Source organism: Bombus vancouverensis, chromosome 10 (assembly GCF_051014615.1).
Source record: "Bombus vancouverensis nearcticus chromosome 10, iyBomVanc1_principal, whole genome shotgun sequence".
In the NCBI taxonomy this organism is placed as follows: Eukaryota; Metazoa; Arthropoda; class Insecta; order Hymenoptera; family Apidae; genus Bombus; species Bombus vancouverensis.
In genome coordinates, this window is record NC_134920.1 from 10,709,176 (window position 1) to 10,733,394 (window position 24,219).

Below are 24,219 nucleotides of genomic sequence, written 5' to 3' on the forward strand. Positions count from 1 at the left end.
AAACGCGAGAATTGATTGTAATTTCAACAAATAAATAAAAAAAAAAAGAAATTCCTCTTTTCATACATTTTCATAGCATCTGCTCGATAACATATACAAGTTTCATAGTTAATTCTTTTTATATCGTAAATAAGTATATATACTAATTCTAAGTAACGTTAACAACAATCGACAATATGCAGGAAAAATGTTTATCACCGATAACGGTTACCGGCAACGAAAAAATACAAAATTCGTTTATATCGGTTACAGTACGGTAACTAAAATCAAATTTCCCTCGTCGATAACGATTATCCGTAATCGTTTTGAAAAATTGTAATCGTTCGTAAAGACTATCACGGGTAACCAAAATTGTTTGATCAACCATACTAACTCTCGTACCGTAACATTGAGCATTTCTCTTGCAACAGCTATCTAGGTATCCGGACAATAAAATACTCGGATTAAAGGACTTGTACAAGCAGATACGAGGTTCCCTAGTAGAAACGAACGAAGAACACGGTTCTCTATCAGTCGATCAATCTCCAAAATTCGCTCTGCACATCCAGCAACTTGTAACTTTGGAAAATCTCACGCGTAATATTTATCGAGTTACGACAATAGGAACAACGATATTCAGTCGATGGTCGAGCTGATATTAAGAACGTGAGCGAACGTTAAAGGAAAACGTTAAAGGAATACGGAAAAAATGGAAGAACGAAAGCAGGAAAAATGGTACTCGCCGTTTCCGGTTAGTTGGTCGTTAGGATTCTCGCGTTGCACATGTATTTTCACGCCGGCGACAACTTTTTATTCGCCAACGACTTTCACGCTCAAGTGGCTGCTCCAGGTCGTGGAGTTCGCGTCGATTCACGACGCGGAAACGAATCTCGTGCAACGTTTCGGGTCAACAGCTCGTTCGCCTAAAATTGGACCTGAAGACGGAGACCCGTTTCCTCGATAGGAAGCTGCGAGGGTTCGTTAATTGGCCGAACGTGTTCGTTTGCGACAACACGCAATCCCACGGATAATCCGGGGTAGTTTCTCAATTCTTTCGTCGTTGAATATTCATTGAGTTTGTAGGAAACAATTCGTTGTTCGACGATCGTCCACGATGAAGGTACATTTCTGCTGACTTTTCGTTAATTGCGAATAATCGCCACATTCGACGTTGATAGATGAAGATCGTAGCGTCGTAGAATTAGGAGAAGTTTAGCGAAAAGCGAAGACCGCGGAGGAGAGACGCGATAAGTCAGATTCTCTGTTCTTTACAGGGCAGTGGTCCTGAAATGCGAAATTACCATTTTTAGCTATTTTACGCGAGAATGTGCCTCGGCTCGCAGTGGAACGTCGCGCGGATTTTTCACATTATTATTAGCTCGCTCTGTACTTGTGTAAGCGAAAACGAAAATATGTAAATCGAACAGGCGTACGTGCATCTCGTATTAGTAGGAATCGTCCTGTTCCAAAGTCGCGTTACCGTTAGCTTCGTGGTAATCGATTAAATGTATATTCGCAGAGAGCACAACGTTAGCCGTGGAAACGATGGGAAAAAGGAAAAAAGATCGCTCGACCGAAGCATCCAATTTACAAATGAAAGTCTCGAAATTAAACGTCGCAAAATTTTCGCAAACACCGGAAGATGGGATAAGAGTGAGAAAAATTTCGCCAAAACTCCCCCGCAACTTCTTCTCGACCTCTTCTCGAATCTTCTCCGATCGAAGACTTGGAACATCCTCTTAAATACGACGATACGCGAAGAATAAAGGAGGAAATTTTCCAAAGTTCATTCAGCCGATAGTTTCCAAGAATATCCGGGAGAAAATAATGTTTATGAATAGCGGCAGCGATCGAACGAAAAACACTGACACCGGTGGGCAATCATCGGGGAGAAGTGGCGTTTCGAGCGCAGCGAGCGTGACCCAAGAAAAGTGATGTATCCGGTACAGATGTGACACGAATATTTCCGGATTACCGGCTCTCGATCGTCCGAGAGTCGGTCGACACGCCGAGATTCTTTCTCGTCGGGATCGATCCCTCTCTCCCCGACCATTTTATCAAGGGTGACAAGCCTCAAAGCGAAACGAAAATTCATTTGGCAAACGTCTGCGCGCGTTTCTCGCGGTCTTGCAATTTTTCCTTCTCTCTCTCTCTCCCCTCTTTGTTCCTCTTCGTCTCTTTCTTTCTTCTGGTTTCTTTTTTTCCTTCGCTTTTACCCCGTTTTTCTCTCGTGCACGATGGAATCTCGATAACCAGAGACGACGTTCGCTCTGACCTATATCGCGACTCGTCAGCCCGATGGAATCTGGCGCAGAACGCTCGATTTCGAAGGAAATTCACTCTCGTAGGATCGCGTTCATTCATTAAGGTATTTGTAGCGCGACAATATCAAAAGTAAAACGTCGAGGGGCAGAGAAAGAGAGAGAGAGAGCGCGCAGAATTCCTCTAAGAAAAAATTCCTTGGCCGTTCGTATTTCCTACTGACAAACACGTCGCGTTACAACGTGCACGTCGCTGCTTGGCATTGATAGCGTTACGAATAATTTCGAATTTGCTTCTACCGAATCAAGAGGCAGGTCTACGTTACGTTTCCATTCTTACCTGTTGAAATTTGCTGTATTTATAATTCCGTGGGTTTTGCGTCACATGGCCAAATTACCACTCACACCGCTATCAAGCTGGCCTTAGTTCTCCACCAACGTTCGCTCATCCTTGGTTGTATCGCTACAAGTAGAAGGTTTCGTAGCGCTTTGGCGAATAGCGGTCGAACCTCTGCTATAAAATTTACGTGGCCACTGTCAATGCCAAGCAGCGACGTGCGATCGCGAGAAGCAGATACGGTAACGAAATTTTCGTTAGACGAAAGCGAAGCAACTGCGTTCTTCGACGTTGGTTCCTTTGCGCTGAGAATGAAGAATCGTGTCCAGAAATGGCGTAAAGATAATCATTCTCGAATATCTGGTAAAAATATCTTCTTGTCGTTACATGCGCCTCTTCAGGATAGTTTAACTCTGAGAAGCTGAGAAGATTTCTTTTCGTACGATCGTAAATACGTTGTTTCGTTGTATGACACCTTGTATTCAAAATTTTGCTATCTCTTCGTACTCAGACTTTCGTTATTTAGTTTCGTTGGTCGGTTTTATGCGATATCTCCAACTTGGTTCAACAGGAATGTCTATAAGTATGCATGGTAGTACATGTCTCAGGGTATATTGAGTTCCCAGCCTTATGTCGTTTGACATTTGAGTTCTGGAATTTGTTATATAGGTCAATACTGTCCACGTACGTTGTACGTACGTGATATTTAATTTAGCTACGAGTAGGTATCGGCGTGGACGTACGTGATCTTTACTTGATTGGTAAATAACGTATCGTCGAGCAAGTGTTTCGACGAATTTAGTCGCTACGTTACCGAACGACTCAAGGTTTGAATATAATCGACGAATGAGAAATCTCTGTCCGATCTTAGGAATTGCGTAACTTTCTGAGAAATTTACAGTTAATGTAACTCGAAGCAATTTTACTTATCATAGTTTTACATAATCTCTACTCCACTTACGGTTGACCTAATTTCATCACCATCTTTGCGATTAAATACTTGTTACGTAAACCTGCTGAATTTCTTTAAATAACATTCTAGATAAATAGTTAAGAATAACAAACAGAATAAAAATACATGCAATTACGATACACAATTGTAAATATCATTCAAAACGCAGCTGTTAATTAATCGTCTAAAAGACACTAGCCTCTAACGAGAACGATAAATTCTTCGGTATGAAGAATCGTTAAGAGAAAATCATAAGAATTTAAATCAGAAGAACGCGTACGCTATCGGATACGAGACTTGTAATGAAAAGAAAAGAGATTGGATCGCGTAAAAGAAGAAGGAAAGTTGCGAGTACAACGTAACGAAAGTTTCGTATCTAATAAAATGAAATAAAATGAAATGGAAGGAAATAAAATGAAAGAACACGTTGTAATAGAATATAAAAGACGTCGTTCGTTTGACGAACTGCTTCTCCGATCAAACAACGAATAAAATATCCTTCCAGTTCGTTGGAGTGTCGATCGCGCAAACTCTCGTTCTCCGCTTGCCCAACGAAGCGCGCGAGTGACTGTAATCGAAGAAACAATAATCTCGAGACTCGGCTTTTACTTTCCCCTCACGATATACGTAGTCGTGCTGCTTTACAATATGAGCAATGGAGATGAGAGCAGAGAATAAAAAAAATCGTATCTCGTTGTAGCCGAGAGGCGAAATTTATACGGGGGATCGTAATAAAATTTCTTCAAAAAATATTCCTTTTCCGTGGAGGTAAATGGGTCGAATTTGGCAACGGTCGCTGGAATTACTTTCACAATAACGTCATGTACACGCGATCCACGTCATGGACGTGACCGGCGTGATTAATAGTCCTTCACCGTTCCTTTTAGATGTTTACGCTCGTCTATCGACCATCTGGCCATAATAATAAATAATCTGAATATCAGTGGGCATTTTTTTTATTTATTTCGATTGATCGACGAGCCGATTCACGAACGATTAGCCCTTTCGTTGTGATCGATATACAGGGTGGTTGGTAACTGGTGGTTGGTAACAAGCTGGAAGGGGGTGATTCTACGCGAAAAAAGAAGTCGAAAATATGGAATAAAAATTGAAAAAATTAAAAAAATAACGTCAATCGAGACAACGATCCACAGTGAGATCCGTTACAACGAGACGCGATAAAGTGCACGCGTACCGACCGAAAATTCAAAGTCGATTTTCTCGAAAACAAAGCCTCGAAGGAAAAATTTTTATTCTATATTTTCCACTTCTTTTTTCGCGTAGAATCACCCCCCTTTCCGCTCGTACCACCAGTTACCAACCACCCTGTATATTCAGAAATATTTAGACACGTAGCGCAGTGACTATAATAGCCTTTTACATACAATGAAAGTACAAAGTTGGGTGACTATAGTCACCTCTGTAGTATATCACGAATCGTCCGTATTAAATGATTACTGTCATCTTCGTTATACAACAACCACTGGACACCGAACGACTATAACGATATTTTTATGCAGCGAAAGCACGCGGTCGAACGACAATAGTCAGCTCCGATATATTACGAATCGACTGTGTTAAATGATTACGATCATCTTTATTGTACAAGACACACTCGAGACTGAATGCCTTTAATCATCTTTTTATGCAGTGAAAGCACCTGGTTGAATAAGAATAGTCAGCTCCGCTATAATACGAATCGACTGTGTTAAATGATTACGGTCATCTTTATTATACAAGATACACTCGAGACTGAATGTACAATCTATAATCATTTTTTTATGCAGAGAAAGAGCGTGGTTTAATAACAATAGTCAGCTGCAGTATATTACGAATCGTGCACGTTAAATGGAAGTTGATCGACTATAGTCACCTTTAGCAATAAAAGGGTTAAAAATGAGACAGCGTTTCTTTCTCTCTAATAAGAGGACGAAGTGGCATGCTTATTTAAAGGTATCGGATTGAAACTTTCTCGGACAGTAACAAAGTGATTCAAATACCAGCGGTGAGGGCGTGACTGGAATATCAAACGATAGTTTGCACTCTCCTCTTTTCACTAGGGTCGTCCGGGATGAAACGTAAGATCTTTAGAGTTTGAATCGGGTTTGAGTTAAACGATTTTTTATTTTCTATTCCGAGCTATCGCTCCCCTTCTTTCTTTCAATTTTTCCTCCCCTGCTCTTTTGTTAAAGCAGATTGGCAACGTTCGTAAGTATCGTTTCGTCGTAGCACGTTCGATGCAGTTTGAGAGTTTGCTGAGAGTTCGATAAGGAGGGGAAAAAAGAATTTTCTTCCTCCCTTTTCCTTTCTCTCGGTCAAATTAATGGGACTTTTAAGTATTTCCCTCTGCCGTGGTACGTTTGACATTGAGTTTGAAATTAATCGGCGAGGGAGAAGAAAAACGATCGTCGATGCTGCGTTCACGAAAGAGACGTATCGATCGATGCCTATCAACTGTCGTCGACGAAAAATTAACGCGAGGCGACGTTAATGAGTTTTGGCTTTCGCCCGTGAAAACTTCCAATGCCACGTCACTGCTACTTACCTGGCCACATGATTCATCCACATCGTATAAATAATCTTCTTACAAGGTTGTAACGTCTCTCTTCGCAGACAAGCGAATAATAATTAACGCAATTTTCTGTCCGCTTGCAAATATCGGGAACTTTAAAGGCACACGGTACGAGCAAGTTAGCGTTAGGAGATCAGCCTCGAAGATTCGTCAAGCGACGAATGGTATCGTTACGATTAGACGTTAGACGATTAAACATTAAAACTCGAAGTTCGACCAAAATTGCTTTTCTTCCGTAATCGTCGACCTCGTTTTGTACAATTTTTTACGAATTTTTACGTATCGTTCTATACGACGGTGTCGATCATCAGGAAAATTCCGGATCGATCGCGATGCTGACGCTACAACTACCGCACCAGTGAAAATGACCGGTTCTACGATTTTATAAACGTGCCAAGCCTCCTTCAGCGATCACTGTGCCAGATGTATAATACATTTCGTCTAATAAAAACGTACCACGTACCGTGGAATTCATTTTGCAAGAAAGTAATAAATCGACAAATATGAAAGTATTATTACGTATTTTCTAAACACCGGTGGTTCTGACCGATTTTGAAAGAAATAGCCTCGTCTCGACAGTCGGTAGTTCTGGTGTTAGCCTGTCCATTCAAGAAGAAAGTACCAGTGCGTTTCGAGTATCTGTGATATTATCGCGAAATTGTAAATTATCGTAAAATTCAACTTTTCATCGTGCACAGATCGTCCCACTGGCCACTGCGACCAGCCCAATACGCGTCTACGAAGCCACGCGACGCGTCGTGGATCCTCTAATTCGTCCATCCGACGCGAAACCGATCTCCAGTAGATAGAGGAACTCCTGGCCAGACCCATCGCCCGTTGTCATACGGTAGCTTTTATATCACCGCGAAAGTTTTCGAGTATTATCGTGAAAAACGACCGGTCATAAACAGAAGACGGATCACTCGGTCCCTGTCCTGGTGAATTCTATCCTCCTCCTCCTCCTCCTCCTCCTCTTCTCGGACATTTTCCAACTGCTGTTACGCGTTTTTCTCTCTTGCACGATACGCGTAATCTAATATCTTGATCGTATGGCGTAATACGGAGGACCAGAATGGTTCTACCCGGTGTAATATAAGGGTCGTTATCGAGCGAACGTTGACAGTAAATTTAGAAGTCGGAACAGAATGGCGCATTAATTCTCGTGAGTAGGTTTTTTTTTTTTAATTGTTCGATCCAGACACGCGCTTTCTCTGCACGCGGGTTTATTTCTCCTTAGATCCATATCGTAAATCACGCGATACTAAATTTACAGCGGGCTAACCCGAAACACGATAAATTCACAGTTAGATAAATCACAGACTTAAGAATCTAATATTAAATGCCTGGTCGATTTCGTAGAAATACTCGTTAAATCGTCGGGCTATGAATCGAATCGTTCGAGCTTCGTCGTTATTCCACACATTTTCATTAACGTTCATACTCGTTGTTTGGGAATATAATATCTCGCGCGAACGAGACGATCGTTGTTAGAAAAGTTGTTCCACGTTCCGCAGAATATATTGCGTCTGTTTACGAGTACGCGCGAATTATCCTTCGTCGAGATTGTCCAGAAGATTTATTTTATTTATAGGATAGTGTAGATCTGACGTAAAACACTTCTTAGATAGAACAGCGTAGATTTTCCTTCGTTCTACGTAAAACTCTTTTTTTTTTTTCTTTTAAATAGATTGGTAGAAATCCTCGTTCATTTTGTATGAAACTTTTCTTAGATAGAATAGTATAGATTTCCATTCGTGTTACGCAAGACTATTGTTTTTAAATAAAATAGCGTACAATTGTTCGTTCGTTTTGTGTACAACTTTTTCGATAGAATAGCGTAGATGTTCATTCATGGCACAATAGCGTACGTTGAAACGAGTTCAGTGATCAGCCACGTAAGGTCATTCGAACGTAACGCATCGTCTTAAATTAGCGAGATCTCGAGTAGTTGTGTCATGCAAATCGCGGGTCATTCACTAGCGAAACCCGCGTGATTCTCGTACACGCTGGAACTAGATCGCTCGTTTATTGACCGTGAATCGTTCTATCATATTGACGAAGATAATAATAATAATATTTCAAAGCATCGAGGATAAATAATAACGTAATAAATAAATAACGTACGACGAACCGAAGGATCGTTCTCCTGATAAATCATGAAACTAACGTAACATTTGCATTAACGAATTAAAGTAACGTCGTATTAAAATCCAGCCAAGAAACACGACCAAAATTTATGAAACGATCTATTCTCTAAAGCCTTTCAACAGTCAAAGCGACGAACTTGTGTTAATTCTCTTTATTTTATTAGATACAGTCGGATTAGGAATAGATGATTCACTCGCGTGATTTTCCTTACAGTCTTCGTATTGATCTCTGTAAGTTTGAATTTTCTATTTGAATCTTAATCGATTCATATAGAAGAAAAACAAACATATTTTTCAACAAGGAATCGATTTTGAATTTCACGGAGTTGTTGGCCGTGTACAGGATGAATTCGACGATCTACTACACTGTGACTTCGGGACGACCTGGAATTCAGAAATTTCGCTTCCAAACGAAACAACATCGAGAAAGTTTATCGATACAGCGTGTTTACCTATAGGTTTTCCACGGTGTCGACAAATATTAAACTAAAAGGGAACGAGTAAAGCGAATATCTTTCAAAAATGATAGCCGACTACGCAAGAATAAAAGAGCAAAAAAAGAAAAGATACACGCGTTCTGCTAATTGTCGGAGATACGAGGTACTATACACGTTCAGATATTTTCAAGTAACTGATATCCTTGCCGAATTTACAGATATGTAACGTTTAAAAATAACGTAGCCGCGCCGATTAAAAATTCTCTCAATGGCGATTATTATACGTTCTGTAAGTACCGTGAACGTTCGATTACGGCACTTTTAAACGTCGCTTGTCGCCGCAAGTTCGATAACTATATCGGTTGCTTGAAATTATCCGAACGTGTACCTCGTATCTTGCTGAATGGAACTAAAGCATAAAGTTTATGTCCTGCCTTTTTTTTTTATCTTCCGAGGTTAGCGTGATCGGGTATCGTTTTCTTTTAAATTCTTGTTTCATTCAATTTACGGCGACGATCAGTCCGTGAATGGTTTAAATATCACTTGATACAGAAATATTATACCGACAATGGGCTTTCTGCTCGTGTCTTTTCTCCCTTCGCAGAAAATCATCGCCCCGTTCGACTCAAGCTACGATAACATAATGAAAAGCGGATGGAAAATCGGTATAGTCCTCGAGCCGGATAAACTACCCTCCAGCGATCGATCGTTCGAACACAGTAGGGGGATCATTTCCCTTTTACTGCAGTAAGCTCGTAAAAAAGACGGTGGCTGCATTATTTGTGGAACAACGCGACATACGGGAGAGAGAAAGAGCCAAAAAAGACCGAGATAAACCTATGATGAAAAGTAGCGAGACGACTACGATTGGAATAACGATGACACCCGCCTCCGTTCCGCCTCCGAATGACCGATCCCTCGTCGTTCCCGGCTCCTCTTGTTCCTCGCTGTTCTCCTCTTTTTTTATTTTCGACCCAGTCGGAAAAAATTGCGATCGATAAAAGCCATTTTTCGAGAACGTTGTATCTAACGTACCGTTTTTATTGCCAAGCGTAGCAGTTACCATTTTCGTGGAAATATTGCCGCTCAACGTAAAAATTCTTCTAGGATTATCCGACAACGATTCCACGTTTATTTCGATTATTTTCCACATTGTCCGCGAAGTATTTCGTCGAAGTACTTCGACGACGTAGCGTTATCATAGCGTTTTTTGAAATTCAATTAACTGCTGAAGCAGGCGTTTAAAGGCGATGACGAGGAAGATAAATTGTCAGAGAAAGGGCAGCTAGTTCCGCGTAAACGCGTCTCTCGTTACGATAAACTCCTATCCGTGGCTCACCGCTGCTCCACGCTACACGAGACGCGCGAAAGAAAACTTCTCCGAGCATTCGCCATCCATTTCTCTCCCCCGATCCGAGAAACTAGGATTCTCTCTTGCAAACGATCCCCTCCGCGAAACTTCCTCTTGAAAAAGTCATCGAACATTCCCATTGAACGCAAACAGCCTTCCTGTCCTCTTCGTGAAACTCCGCGAAACCTTTTCTTGGGAGCTAAAAAACTTTCATTACCGAGGCAAAGATGCTGGAAGAAAGGCAAACCTCGCAAAGAGTTCACGTTCTTTCTTCTCTCTTCCTTTTTCTTTCTTTCTTCTTCTTTATTCGAGCGACGTTCAGTCGGCGCGAAAAATCAATGCATCCTTTTCGTTCTGCTTCGTTTTCGACGAGTCTCATCTCGAGCTTGCGTCGGATGGATCGATGTTTGCTTAGCCGAGCGTGAAACAGGTCGGATAAGAAGAGCCGACAGAATGATTAATTGGCGGCGATTATGAAAACGTACGATCATGGGGGCCGAGTCTTTTGAAATTCATAAACGTCGTTGTTCTTCGTGTCTGGCCATCGTCCGAACGAAAAACAGCCGTTGACGAGGAAGCATTACGAAGGAAAGTTTTCGGATCGGGCAATCGCTGGCTGCGTGTTACGCGAAATATTCGTCTTTTGCCTTTCTTTCTTCTCTCACGAGCCCTGTCAGTAATAACATTCGCAAATAGAACAGTCATTTCGTTGCAACTTGATTCTATATTATAACAGCCACGCGTACTCCGTGTTCGACGAGTATACTCGTCATCGCTTACTTCTCGCGACACGTTTTAGGTACACGTTTCTCAAAGTTCTCGAAGAGCTCGCGACAAACAACTGGTTAAACCGTGGAATCGCGTACATATCGTAGTATCGTAGACAAATGGCTAGGAGATATTGGGTGGACCATAAACAATGTCGCGAGAAAGGCGAAGTGCCGACTGGTCCATCAATTTGTCGTCGGTCCTTCAGTCGAACAGTTACTCTGAGAAAGGACCTACGTGACCCTGGCCTTTGAAAAGACAAAGGGATGCTAAGCTAAGGGAAGACAAAGGGAGAAAGACGAATTAACGATCAGTGTGAGTTGAGAAGTCAAAGTGTTGTGAGCGTTGGAACCGTGATGACGAGAGTTGTAAATTAACTATTTACTTGTCTTACTTATAGCACATTACTGTATTTAGTCCACGTTAAATAACCATCGTTTCCTGTTCAACCAACGCCTGTTTAATCCACCTTAAATAAATAAATAATAAAATCTTACAATATGAATTCCCAACCAAGCGTATACGTCAGAGTTGCGCTCGGTTACGATTCGTTGAACAAAAGGATTCGGAGAGTGTACCCGGCTTATTTCGCAAGTTTTTCTCGTCGATTAGCATAAAGATCCGATAAAACTCGATACTGCTCGATTCTTTGCGTTCCATCTAACCTAGATTCGGCTTCGTGCTTGATTTTGGGCACGTTGTTTCCAGCGGAGGTAGCTTTTCCGTTCTACCATCTTAGCGTAATGAGCGTGACGAACGGGGTTAATCGCGCTATTAAACGCCAGGCAGCGAAACAACGTGCAAAAGTGGCGTAAATGTATGTTATTGTTTTGTCAAGCTACGAGACCGTATTAGAATAGATAGAGGAAGTGCAGCGCATTTGGAACACTGTTGGTAATTTCGAATACCAAACTACCTAAAAGGCTACTAACTTTATCTAACTCGTGACACCGCAAACGATAAGAGCGAACGATCTGTTAACCAAAGACATTGGCCGACGAATCGTAACTTTGATATTTCTTGAACTGAATCTGCAGCAAAAGGCCAATTTATGGTAAATTAAAAATAAAAGAAAATAACGATTTCGATAGGGTAACGCAGATGTAATTCGCAACAGCGATGTTCCAATTTACCTTCGCTGTATAAGTTCAACCAGTTAACTGCGGAATTTAGTTTCAGAAATTTCTCATGTAAATAAATATAAACGACGACGTGTATACTCGTCAAACGTTAACTGATTAAAAAACGAGATGATAATAAAATTACTTTCTCCTACGATTTAATCGGGCACAAAAATCGCACAACGTAGGAACTAGACTTGATAAGTATCAGTTCTAAGTCTTCAAATTTACTTGCGGTAGATACAGGTGTAACTTTTGCGCTCATTAACCAGTACATTCACAGTGTACTCACGAATTTCACAAGAAACACTGCACTCTTCGTCCCTTCTGTCCTCGTAATTTTTTTTTTTTTTATTTATTTATTTAAATTTTACAATTTGTCCAGTAGGACATTTCCTCGTAATTCGCATCGCGAAAGAGGCCTACAACATCCTCCTCGGTAGGTTTCTCTTCGGAATTCCGAATTCGTAACGTTAAAACGAAACATTAAAAGCCTACAATTTCACGTCACAGTTTGTACTCTCGAGAGTAGTAGGAACAAATTGTTCACGAAACCGTAGAATTAATGCACGAACGGATAGATTATGCGATTTATTAACTTTGTAGTACTGACAATTATCTTAATCAGTTAGCTGTTTTTGACGAGTATATTCGTCATGAAGAAACGGCAATATTTTGTAATTTTTCAATCGGACCAGAGTTTCATATACTTTTTGCTTTTCGTTGTTACCGAAAGTTTGAAACGTCCAAGTTTATTCATTTCCCGTATAATATAAATAAATATAAATAAAACGCGGTTTTATTCGTTCTTCCATCCTCTGCCATAATTTTTTACTCGTCTTAAACAAGCTGATATTCCAAATATGCAGCACTTCCTCCATTATTGTAGAAGACTGCTTCGTAAATCAGAAGCACAGAGGGAAGCTTCATAATTCGAAGGAGAAGAATGGTTTATCATACTCGAATTCCTTCGAAGTTTTCGCTTTTGCTACTGAAAAGTTCTGTGAAATATTTTTCCATTAAACATACCGACCAACTATGGGGAACAGCGAGTAATTCCAACATAGAAATTCTTCGACGATTCCAATCAAAAACTCTAAGATCCTTGATAGATGCACCTTGGGACCATCGGATTTGTTGATGACGATTTTGGCTAAGAGACTGAGGGAAATAGGCTTCGTTGTTAATTGGTTAAACGAAGGTTGGTGGACTAGGAAGGGTCTTAGCCGCCCTCGAGAGAAAGTGGTTAGTGAGAGGAAAGTTGCATCGTGCCTGAGAAAAACTAACTTTCCCTTGTCAAGCCGTAGTAGACAATGGTCTTTAGAAATGATTCGGAAAACAGATGTTTGTTGGGTCTGAAGGACCTTAGCTCGCAAGTTACTGGCATTTATGACGGGTCCTTAAGAATATTGAGGTACGCAGCGAGGATGAGCGGACATCTGGTTCCCGTCTGGCCCGCGGTGTGTGGCCTGGTCTAGGTAGAGTGTCGCCCCACGGAACTATTGATAATCTGATAATCGGTAACGCGTGTGTGTATGAAGTCATCGGATTTGTATCGCCTGGGATAAAATTCGATTCGTTTGAAATCCGACGTTATGGGATTTCTATTCACTTCGTTGGGCTCCAGCAACCATTCACGATATCCCTCTTTTTCTCCGCGCTCTCGTAAAACATCACTTTTGTTCCACTTCCATCTAAGATTTCGTACGATCGATCCAGCTTAACCAACGGGAATTCGTCTCACGATTTAAGCAATTTTCATATTATCCGTGCGATCTCCCCGATCTAATAAAACTTCGCTCCGCTTTCGGTTTTTCAGCAATTTCGACGGCAGACGCCTTGCTCGGCGCAGACACGCGTGTACGCTTCGAAAAGATTCGTATCGCGAACGCAGAATCGACGAAATCGAATTCTCTGGAATGCCGGAAATGAAGTAAAGAAACGGATCAAGGGATCCGCAGGAAGTTTCATCCTATTAAATAATATCTTTGTCTTGCATAAGTTTGGCAGAATTCGCGGATGCGCCTGCGTAAGTTAACTCGATCGATGTGTGGAAACACGCAGGCCACACGGAAACCACACGGAACAACGGAGCTTCGCTTTCTTTTGCATTTCTTTTTCTTTTTTTTTTTTCTTTTTAATATTCGCTTTTTAATTGGTGCTTTTCAACGTTGTTCTTCGTTCGACGTTCGATTAAGAAATAGAGAAAATGGAAGAAGAAGGCACATAGCGTTTTAAATTCGTAAAAACATTTGAGCATTTGCAAACATCCTTTACGAATATATCACAAGCGTTATATGGAACATTTTGAAATTTTCTTAGCACCGCAACGAGATCCGGCTGTCGTGATTGTATCGATAAAGTTTGGGACAAATCTGAAAATGTACTTAGGAGGTGCGCAACAAGATATTTATATATTGCACGAGTGTAGCAAGTATACAGTATGTTTCCAGCGACTGGGACGAGCCATATAGCGTTAAAACGGTAGAACATAGGCATTTTCATTAGGAAAACTCGAACGGTTTCGAGTGATACGTCACATGGCGCACGTGTTTTTTTCCGAAAGTGGAAGCGTTTCAAAGATTTCGAAATCATCTCTATTTTCTTATACGTTATTTTACATACCATTCGACGCATTTCTTCGTTCTCTGCCAAGATCTATCGACTTCAGTCGGTGGTCAAAGTATCGATGAAAAAAACCATCGGAGATTTGCTCGTCCTTTTGCTTCGTTTTGGAGAAAATCGGGGGAAAAGGAACAAAGATCTTGTCTTAGCTTATTTATTTACATCTATTTATTCGTCTTGCCATCGATTATTACTATTATTTATAATAATATATTATTAATTATAAAATAGTCGTCTAGAGCAGTCATTGTTAGACGTAACGCTCGCATTGCTGCGACAAATCAGAATTTCGAACGACGATAAGACGAATAATTCGCGATTCTCTTCAAAATTTATCAAAAACCAGCAAATCTCTCCCTGTTTATTTTTCTATTTCTCTCTCTCTTCTTAGTTTATCGCCTTCACACGCGGTTCTAAAGTTCCGACATTTAAATCAGAGACACCCTGTATATACTTTCAGATTGAGCTGAAATTTTTCCAAGAGCAGTAGTCGCGTCTCGTTGCGTAGCGCCGATAAAATTTCAAGATGCTTCACCTAGCGAGCACGATATTATCCACGTTGTATTTCATTTTCTGTATCTTCCTCACGTTGTATCTTCCATGGTAACCGTTGGAGAATACTTTCGCCAGATACCGTCAAGCTTCGAATACGATGGAAATTAGCGAAAATACCGGTGTTGCTTCTAGCAGCCAGGACACTAAGCGCATAAATCGTCGAGTCACGCGTCAGCCATTTAAACAGACGGATACACTCGAACAGTCATTCTATATCCGTGGTGTTCAAGTGGCTGCGTGCTCGATATCGGCGAATTTATGCGGCCGTTAAGGGGTAACCAGCACGTAATTGATACTATACCGAGGATAATATGACCACCGTTCGTTGGAAAATCACTTTACGGCCGTGTAAAACGAACGATATTTAAAACGACGAGCGACAGAATTTTCGCAGATTTGCTGTTGCCGCGCGAGAGGCTTACGCTTCGCCGAATTGTATCCAGCTTGCAGGTCGCCGTAAAACACGGTGATTGGATACGCAACGAGGGGGATGGCGTACAAACGTAATTGTATGGAAATTTCTGCGAATTCTTATTTTTCCTACCCTATGCTCGCCATACGATTTTCACGCTTACTCTGCGATATCTCTTTCGAGCAACGATTACGTTAGGTTGTCCCAAAGCTTTCTTTCGTTTTGTAAAGGAAATGTTAGTTGCATAACATTTTCTCTTTTGTTGAATTTATTATTATTATTATTTTAAAATTTATTATCATTTCATTGAACCATGCGGTGACCATTTTCTTCTATTACCCTGTTCCGTTTACGTTTCACAGATTAGGTTGTCAGATGAAGCAGCTGCGCGCAGATAGCGAAAGACACTTTTGGGACAAGCTAATAGTATAAATTATATTCGTACAATTTTCATTACGATTGACAGTAGCAGCGCGCGAGTTTTGGTAAAGTGATTCAAAATCGACGAGATACTAATAGCCAAATTGCAGATGTTTACGCGTATTTTTGACCTGGGGGTTTTTTTAATTCCCAGTTCCAAAAGTCTGCAAAACGCGTGTTATGATATAATACGTAGAAGCGTGTGAAATAATAAAAGTACAGCAAACTTATATTTAGTGGATAGAAGGAAATTTGTATCCTTGTTTTATCCTAAATTTTAATCCTTCGAGAAATCCTCGTATCGTTGAAGGTAACGAAGATATCGTTCTCTGACAGAAAACCGAAATTTCTATCGAAATTGCTGCACGCTCGTGCGTCACGACGTATCGTACGACGATGCGACGTACAAACGACGAGATACGTAAAAATTCGTTGGACCGACAACTGGCACGACGAAACGACGAAATACAACTGGTTTTGAGACACCCGGTATGTAGAGGGTGTCTAGAGGAGCGCACCGAAGTAGAATCGGTCTGTCGTAAACTCGGCGCGTCTGTCCTGTCTCGTGAGGTGGGTGTGAAATTGGGAAGGCAGCTAAGCAGAGGAGAGGATTCGTCAGGAACGTTTGACGACGGTTCACGCTTGAAAATACAGAACGTACTTGACGGCGGCTAATAAATTTTCAGTTTTACGGGTCCGTACTATTTGCATTTCTTTCTTCGTTCCATTACCCGTCTTCTCCTTCCTCTTTATTTTCCTGACTTTATATCTACGTTATATAACAGGGCCGGGATAAACGACACTAAGGACAAAAAGAAAAATTACAAACAATTCCCCTTATCGTTATCGAATATCTCGGCTAATCCGACCATCGAATTGCCATACATACGCTTTGTGTTATGCAAGTTCCATTTTTGTCGCGGATAACAGACCAACGAATAACGCGTTGGACGTAACTTCGTTAGATTTTCTATTACTTATGTCGCTCGTAATCCGGCTGTTGTGTAATAATTACAAAAAGCAGGGAACAAACACGACGAACAGTTCTACTCTTCTATTCCTCTGCTTGAAACGACAGGCTAACACGATCATTTCACTTCACTCGTCACTTTAACAATATATTTAATAGTATGTATTGATACAGGTGTTTGTATTCATTGTACCATTCGTTGGATTGTTGCAGAGACCTAACGAGCAACAACATAACAGACATTCCAGCCCGTGCCTTCCATCGAATTTTCAATCTTGAAGTGTTGTAAGTACAGAGAGGAAATGATAGATTTCCCTTATGCATATGTATATATATCTGATACATATTATTAGACACGTGTACTATTGCAATATATATATTTGTTGAAAATGACAAGGTGAGCTCGTGCTCGCCATCCAAATGCAGATGCGCTAGTTACAATAAATAGTAACTAGAAGCTAGTTCCAGATACAATCGACAGATTTAATCGATAGGTTCGAGATGTTCTTTCGATTTTATCCCTAGTCCATGTAAGAAAGTGCGATAAAGGTTTTTCGACTCAGAACGGTGTGGTAGATTTATCCAAAGAATAAAATAATAGCTATTGTGATCCTACCTCTGAATACAGAAATAACAACAATATTTATACCTTAATTGCAATAATCTTGCCCTAATTGCAATAGTGTACGTATCTAATACTATGTATCAGACTGCCCCAAAAGTGTCTTTCTTTTACAAATATGTCTTTTGCAACAATGCACCTTTCTACAAACGAAGCCTAATCTATCAAATGCTGTGATTTTTGTCTTATTGGGTTGGCAACTAAGTGATTGCGGATTTTGTCATTAGCTAGCAATGGTTTGGGTTGGGTTGCCAACCCAATAAAAGAACAAATGTAGTGCATCTATTATTTCTTTACGAAAGGAAAGAAACTTTTGGGTGAACATAATATACCGAAAACTATCAAGCGCCAATAATTATCTAATTATTATTTTATTCGATAAGTTACGATAATCAGCAAATACGTGCATCATCATACGAACAATAAATGTAACGCCTAATTTCTTCGAAACGCTGAAACAACGCAGACATTGTCCATTTACGATTGTTAGAACGATAGAACAAATCTATTTAATGGGGATGCAACGATCGATATACAACGCTTCTAGAATAGAGTCGTTACAATCAAACGTATCCGCTAGAGTAAGTGAACTCTACTGGACTGGTGCGCGTCGTTAGACAAAAGAAACGAAAGTTCACGTAAGAACGATAATAAAAGAACAATTCGCTAGATAGGTCAAGAATACGAATATATCCACCGTTTACCCGACAACAATTTTGTCGCTTGTTTTTTTCACACATTTTTAAACGTATTTTACTGTTTTTCCAGATTACTTCGACGAAATCATTTGCACACGATCGCCGACGATGCATTTACGAACTTAACGAGCCTTCGAGTATTGTGAGTGTTCCACAAATCGCACCAAAAATTCTTGCAAAAAAAGAAAAAGAAAGAGAGAAAAAGCAAAACGAAAAAGAAAGATTACTCTGTGTTCGTAAGAGAATTTATCGCTCGAATAATAAAAAGAAAAAAGACGGAGACCGGATGATCCGTTATGTGCTAAAAAAAAAAAAAAAAAAAGAGAAAAGAAAAAAGATAAAAAGGGATCACGTGTAGTGTCCGCGGATCTTTTTTAAAGTTGTAATTCTCTGTCTGCTTTGTAGGGAGCTCGATGACAATTATTTAACAAAAATTCCGACCGCGATCGTTAAGCTCTCTGGCCTTGAAGACCTGTAAGTGTGCATCGATTAAGTAAAATGTAATTTGACAACTTTTTTTTACATTCTATGAATACTACTTCCTTATCGAGCCGCGTCTCCTTCGATCGGATAGTTATATCATCGCGATTTTATCTCCATAATGAGAGATTTCCCGTTTTCTTAACGAAAATTGTTCGCCTAATCGTACCAACCATTATCACTCTGCATTGCTGGGAAATCTTATCGGGGCCGCACCTTGAGATTTAAATTGAACAATAAAAAGACTTCTAAACTTTTTCATCTAACTTCCTGCTTTATCTTTTGTCTCGTTTTTTAACTGAAAGTTTGTTACTGCGGCGAACAAACTTCCCTTCGCAAAGGAAAATAGGACAAAGAAGATGTCGTGTTTTAATAAAAAAAGAGAGGAAAAAGCGAATCAACGAAACTCGTTTCTCATCGGTGAAAAGAAAATAAAGAATCGTAATTTATCTGGAAGTCAGAACCGAAGAATGCTGGAACAAAAATTCAATGTATGTACTATCGGTAATGTCACGCGCAAAATTTCCAAAATTCATCCGAAACTAAAAAAACGATCAAAGCGATTTATGCAGAGTGATCATGATCGTTATGATTCCGTGGAATATCCTTTTCCTCGATCTTTCTGCTTTTCTATTGCCGATGTATGGTTAAGAAGATAATGACAAAATTTTAAAAATTGCTGAAACAAGCGAAACCGCGAAAGAGAGATCGACGCCGGTCCTTTTGTTTTCCGTTTTCACCGAAGGGAAGGAAGCCAAGAAAGTCGTATTCGTGTATGTTCCGTCGGTTCCGTAGGTCCCTGTCGAACAACCGGATCGAAACACTGGAGGAACACGTTTTTCAGCGTGTCACTAATCTATTGTCGCTCGATCTACGCGGAAATCCGATCAAGGAAATACACGGCAACACTTTCCGCAATCTATACAAGCTCCGTAAATTGTGAGTATAGATTTTTCTCGAGACGATTTGTCAGCTGTTAACCAGTTAGCCGTTGCGACTACTTTGGAAACTTTGAAAAGCACCTAAAACGTGTCGCAAAAAATAAACGATGACAAGTATACTCGTTATAATATAGAATTAAGATGTTTTATTCTTTAATTTTGTTACCGACAGAGCTCGTCATAACACAAAATATTGCCGTTTCTTCACGACGAGTATACTCGTCAAAAACAGCTAACTGTACTTAAAAGTAAATAAATCTTATAGCGATTCTTGTGGTCAGACACGAAGATCGGACTTTTTTCCATCAGAGATCTCATAATTATAATAATAGATTCGGGGAATAATTGGACTATTGATATACAAGAAAATAAGTATCTATATTTTAAAAAACATCCGCGTATTGTCGGTAAAGAAGATAATTAAACTTGTTTCTCGAAGGGGAAGGACAATGAAAGAGAAAGAATTAAATGAATTTAAAAAATTAAATTTGGTATACGTGTGGGACAACGTGTTTGAGAAATAAATACAGATACAAATTTAGAAAACAAAATTTGCTCGAACTTCAACTTTCGACCATGTATTATAAAAGAAAGTTAGAAATTTGATATACTTCAAAACGAAGTTAAGTCGAAAGCTTTTATATTACGCTTTAACAATGTAAATAGAAAATATTTCCTTTGGATCAATATCATGCAAATTTCCAAGTCGAGAATAACTAAGGTCTAAATCTGCCAGTTTATCGCTAAATAGAATCCAAGTCTATTAAAAGAAATGTAACGTAGAAATTATTTTCTAGGATTCTTTCGAATCTGAAAGAATTACGGATATTCCCGAATCTAAATGGGACAAAATCGCTGGAGGTATTGAGGTTAGATCGAGCACAAGTGACGAGCGTTCCAACAAGTCTGTGCGAGCAGTGTCCAAAATTGAAAAGTCTGTAAGTGGATTTCGATTGTAACGCGAATGATTAATGCAAATAAACGTACGACAGGATGTAGAATATCAAAGACTGAAGTATAAATTCACCGTGGTAGTTTAATGCGGTTGAGGCAGCATTCTATTATAACGAATTAATTGCACGTCGATATAACTTGATTAATGGCAAATTAAATTATAATACGATGAGAAATTGATGAAGTTAAACTGGCGTATAAATTCGTTGTGCCGCATCAAACTGTCTGGTACACATACATCGATATGGAAGAAATTACCATAACATAAAGTTATAATAATAAATTATAATAAAATTGTGTTATGGTAATTTATTTCATATCGATTTAGTCCGAGGTATCTTAAACGAGATTCCACTATAATGGATTGCCGTACTAATGTAAAGTGGGTAGAATTTCAATCGATTCAAAATAAAATCAGATTCTATGGATAATTAATTCGTAATTCGACCTTGCACCGAATTCTCCCTTTATAAAAATCGTTCGATTGTTTATTTCAAAAATGTTATTTCTTCCCCTATCGAGATTGTTTATTTATTGACATTTATTTTCACCGTTTCCAGCGACATGAAATCGAATTTTCTAACGGAGATGCCAAATTTACGAAATTGCAGCGAACTGAGGGTTCTGTAAGTATTGAGAAAGCAATAATTAAGTAGTTGGGTAAATACGAGGTTCGCAAAATTAAATATTTATTTTATACATAAAAAGGAAACATCTCTCTTTCCAGGGATTTGGCCAGTAACGTGATTCCTTCATTGCCAGATGAGCCGTTTAAAGGTCTGAACATGTTACACGACCTGCTTCTGTCGAACAACAAGCTGCAAGTGATCCCAAGCGACGCGTTCGTCGGGTTGTCAAGGTTGCAGGTGTTGTAAGTGTCGTCTCTCGCAATTAATCCCGTGTAGGTAGTTCACCGTTATCGTCTTGAAAAAGAGGACTTTATGTTTCAGGGATCTAGAGAGCAATTACATCGAATATATTCATCCCGATGCGTTTAAAGAGACGAAACATTTAGAGGATTTGTGAGTGTCGAAGGAAACCGCATTTTTACTTTAAAAACCATAACTGTATTCTATCTTCTATATACAATTCTATGTATAATTATATAGAGTAAATAGTAATCGAAGAGCAGAGTAAAAATTTTGTTAAATTTATCCTTTCTTTCGTGATTTATTATATGAAAAAGAAAATTAAACTAAACGTAGGAAATTTCAAGTAAAAGCAGGGTTTTTAATTTTCTATAATTTTATTCTTTTTTAACACATTTCCTTAGTAGTATTTATTGGCTTGTTATTACACGTTATACATTTATTTTGTATTTTTTAAATTTCAGAAATCTCGGGAATAACGTATTTCCAGCACTGCCAACATTGGGACTGTCAGGTCTGTTACATCTTAAGACGTTCAACAACCCAGCATTAAGAGAATTCCCGGCTCCCGAAAGGTTTCCACGTGTGCAAACGATGGTACTGTCGTACGCTTATCACTGTTGCTCGTTCTTGTCGGTCGAAGTGGAGGATCCGGTGACCAAGTCCTCCGTTCAAGAGTCGATCCTGTTCCCAACTGACAACGATTTTGATATGATCCTCTGGAACTCGAGCTTTACCGATATCTGGCCACAGCTTAGTAAGTAGCTCAATCGACTGATTCCCCGGTTGAGATCCTTCGAGCTTTCATAGTCTGGATCCTTCAAGTTGATACTGTTCGACATTTCCTTTTGTTCTATATTTATCATTATTCTTTCAAGAAATCCTTTTATCTTTCTATCGAGATTTCAATCTTTTTTTAAGATATTCGACAGAAAAATTATAAATACAAATCTATATAAATAGATTATATTTACCGTTCTTTTTTAAAACTTATGTAAGTTTATAATTGAATTAAAAATCTATTTTTTCTATTTTCTAGTTCCTTCTTGCCCTTTTTGTCATCTCTGCATTTTTTATCACGGTTGCAATCTGTGTATTTTTGCACCTTCAAATATAAACACATATAAATATGTTTGAACTGCATCAATTGAAGATTCCTTTGATTATTTTACTCATTGCCACTAATCATCTTATCATGACACCTCTCACAACAGTATCAAAATACTTCACTAACAGATGAAGAAAGTAACAAGTTTTCGGAGATCGCTACCGTATTAGAACATTGTAACGGAAATGATGAAGATATCTACATCAATCTTGCAGTAATAAATGAATCGTAACAGCGAAACAATTCTATCCTGTTAAAAACTTAGCTTGTTACATTTTAGTTTATGAGTCGACCGACACTGAAATGCTGCAAAGCGCAAGCCGCATAAATTCATTTACGTTGTTTAAGACTGTTTCAGTGAAAATTCAAGCTGTACAAGTTTTGAGAACATTCCCAACAATCCACATGCGAACACCGTTTTTCCACATGGATAAACAAATTTCGACATTCGAGAATTAAACACTTCAAAGATAGAAATAAAGTATTCCACTTGAAACAAATTACATGATGTTTCGACTATCATCTATGGCGAATCTAAAATTCATTTTACAATTAACAAGGTTAAAATTGATGGACAAATTTTCCATTTTTCTGTGCTTCCTCTTTTTAACTCTTTGATATCAATCTTTCTATTGCTCAGAAATATTAATAAGAAACATAAATAATTATTATGTAATAAACTTTCCACCTATAATTAACTGCTATTAATACAGCGTATTTCTTTGTACATATTATTAACATTTTGTTTCAATGAACGTAAGAATATCTTGTAAAGCTCAAAAACATATACTCAAGCGAAACTACAATATACTCTATTTTAAATTCGCCATTCATTGAAGGTTCTCAGAGAATCGTTAAAAAAGGCATAAGTTCACGACAACACACATTCTGCTACGCGAGAAATCATCCAAATATCTCTCTTCGATCATCGATTCGTTCAAATCAAATAAAAAAAAAAAAAAAAAATGAAAAAAACGACTTTGCAGCACTGAAGTGATGACGTGTTCTAGATAACATGACCGACAAATTTGGCTCGCAAATAAATGAACTTTGGGCTAACTTTGGTTCAGATTTTACGTACCCTGGTAACCTGCCCTCATACGTTGAGGATTATTTTGAAGAGCAGAACAGCCGAGCTACCCAACCAGCTCGAACACTGCCTTCTCACGTACAGTGCCTACCTCAACCTGGTAATTCTATCACAAGCTCCTTTTCAGACATTCGAGAACTTTTTAATCACAATATTACAAAAAGTCTGAAATATTTCGCGATTTACAGGTCCTTTTCTACCCTGCCAGGATCTCTTCGACTGGTGGACTCTACGTTGTGGTGTATGGGTAGTATTTCTGCTCGCCATGCTTGGGAATGGAACTGTAGCGTTCGTGTTAATATTCTCCAGGAGCAAGATGGATGTCCCACGATTTCTCGTTTGCAACCTTGCAGCAGCAGACCTTTTTATGGGCATTTATCTAGGTTCGATTAAAAAAAAAAATACTGTAAAGAATGTAAAAATATCGTTCTATGACGTAAAATCATTTTCTACTTAAGATCACTGTGTATAGTATCTCTTCACTACGCCATCTGTGTAGCTTATTATTTCTACGCTATCTTCTTTTTCAATTCAAATTTATAGTTTCAAA

General features: G+C 39.2%; 1 protein-coding gene across 6 annotated transcripts in view; it reads left to right on the forward strand.

Moving 5' to 3' along the window:
* Positions 1–24,219, forward strand: part of rk (G-protein coupled receptor rickets) — a 37,155-nt gene that overhangs the window by 9,324 nt on the left and 3,612 nt on the right. For 2 of the 6 annotated variants that reach the window (XR_013059464.1, XM_033337178.2), the window contains exons 2-12: positions 17,121–17,192; positions 18,298–18,369; positions 18,633–18,701; positions 19,503–19,646; positions 20,446–20,586; positions 21,163–21,228; positions 21,330–21,473; positions 21,553–21,624; positions 21,936–22,228; positions 23,590–23,769; positions 23,858–24,052. Coding sequence is in view for 5 of the 6 variants with exons in the window: in XM_033337178.2 (XP_033193069.1) it covers positions 17,121–17,192; positions 18,298–18,369; positions 18,633–18,701; positions 19,503–19,646; positions 20,446–20,586; positions 21,163–21,228; positions 21,330–21,473; positions 21,553–21,624; positions 21,936–22,228; positions 23,590–23,769; positions 23,858–24,052 (1,448 nt within the window). In the remaining variant the exon portion in view is untranslated. Of the gene's footprint in view, positions 1–17,120; positions 17,193–18,297; positions 18,370–18,632; positions 18,728–19,502; positions 19,647–20,445; positions 20,587–21,162; positions 21,229–21,329; positions 21,474–21,552; positions 21,625–21,935; positions 22,229–23,589; positions 23,770–23,857; positions 24,053–24,219 lie in introns of those variants that run through there. The other 4 variants (XM_033337179.2, XM_076622475.1, XM_076622474.1 and 1 more) reach the window with 4 other exon arrangements.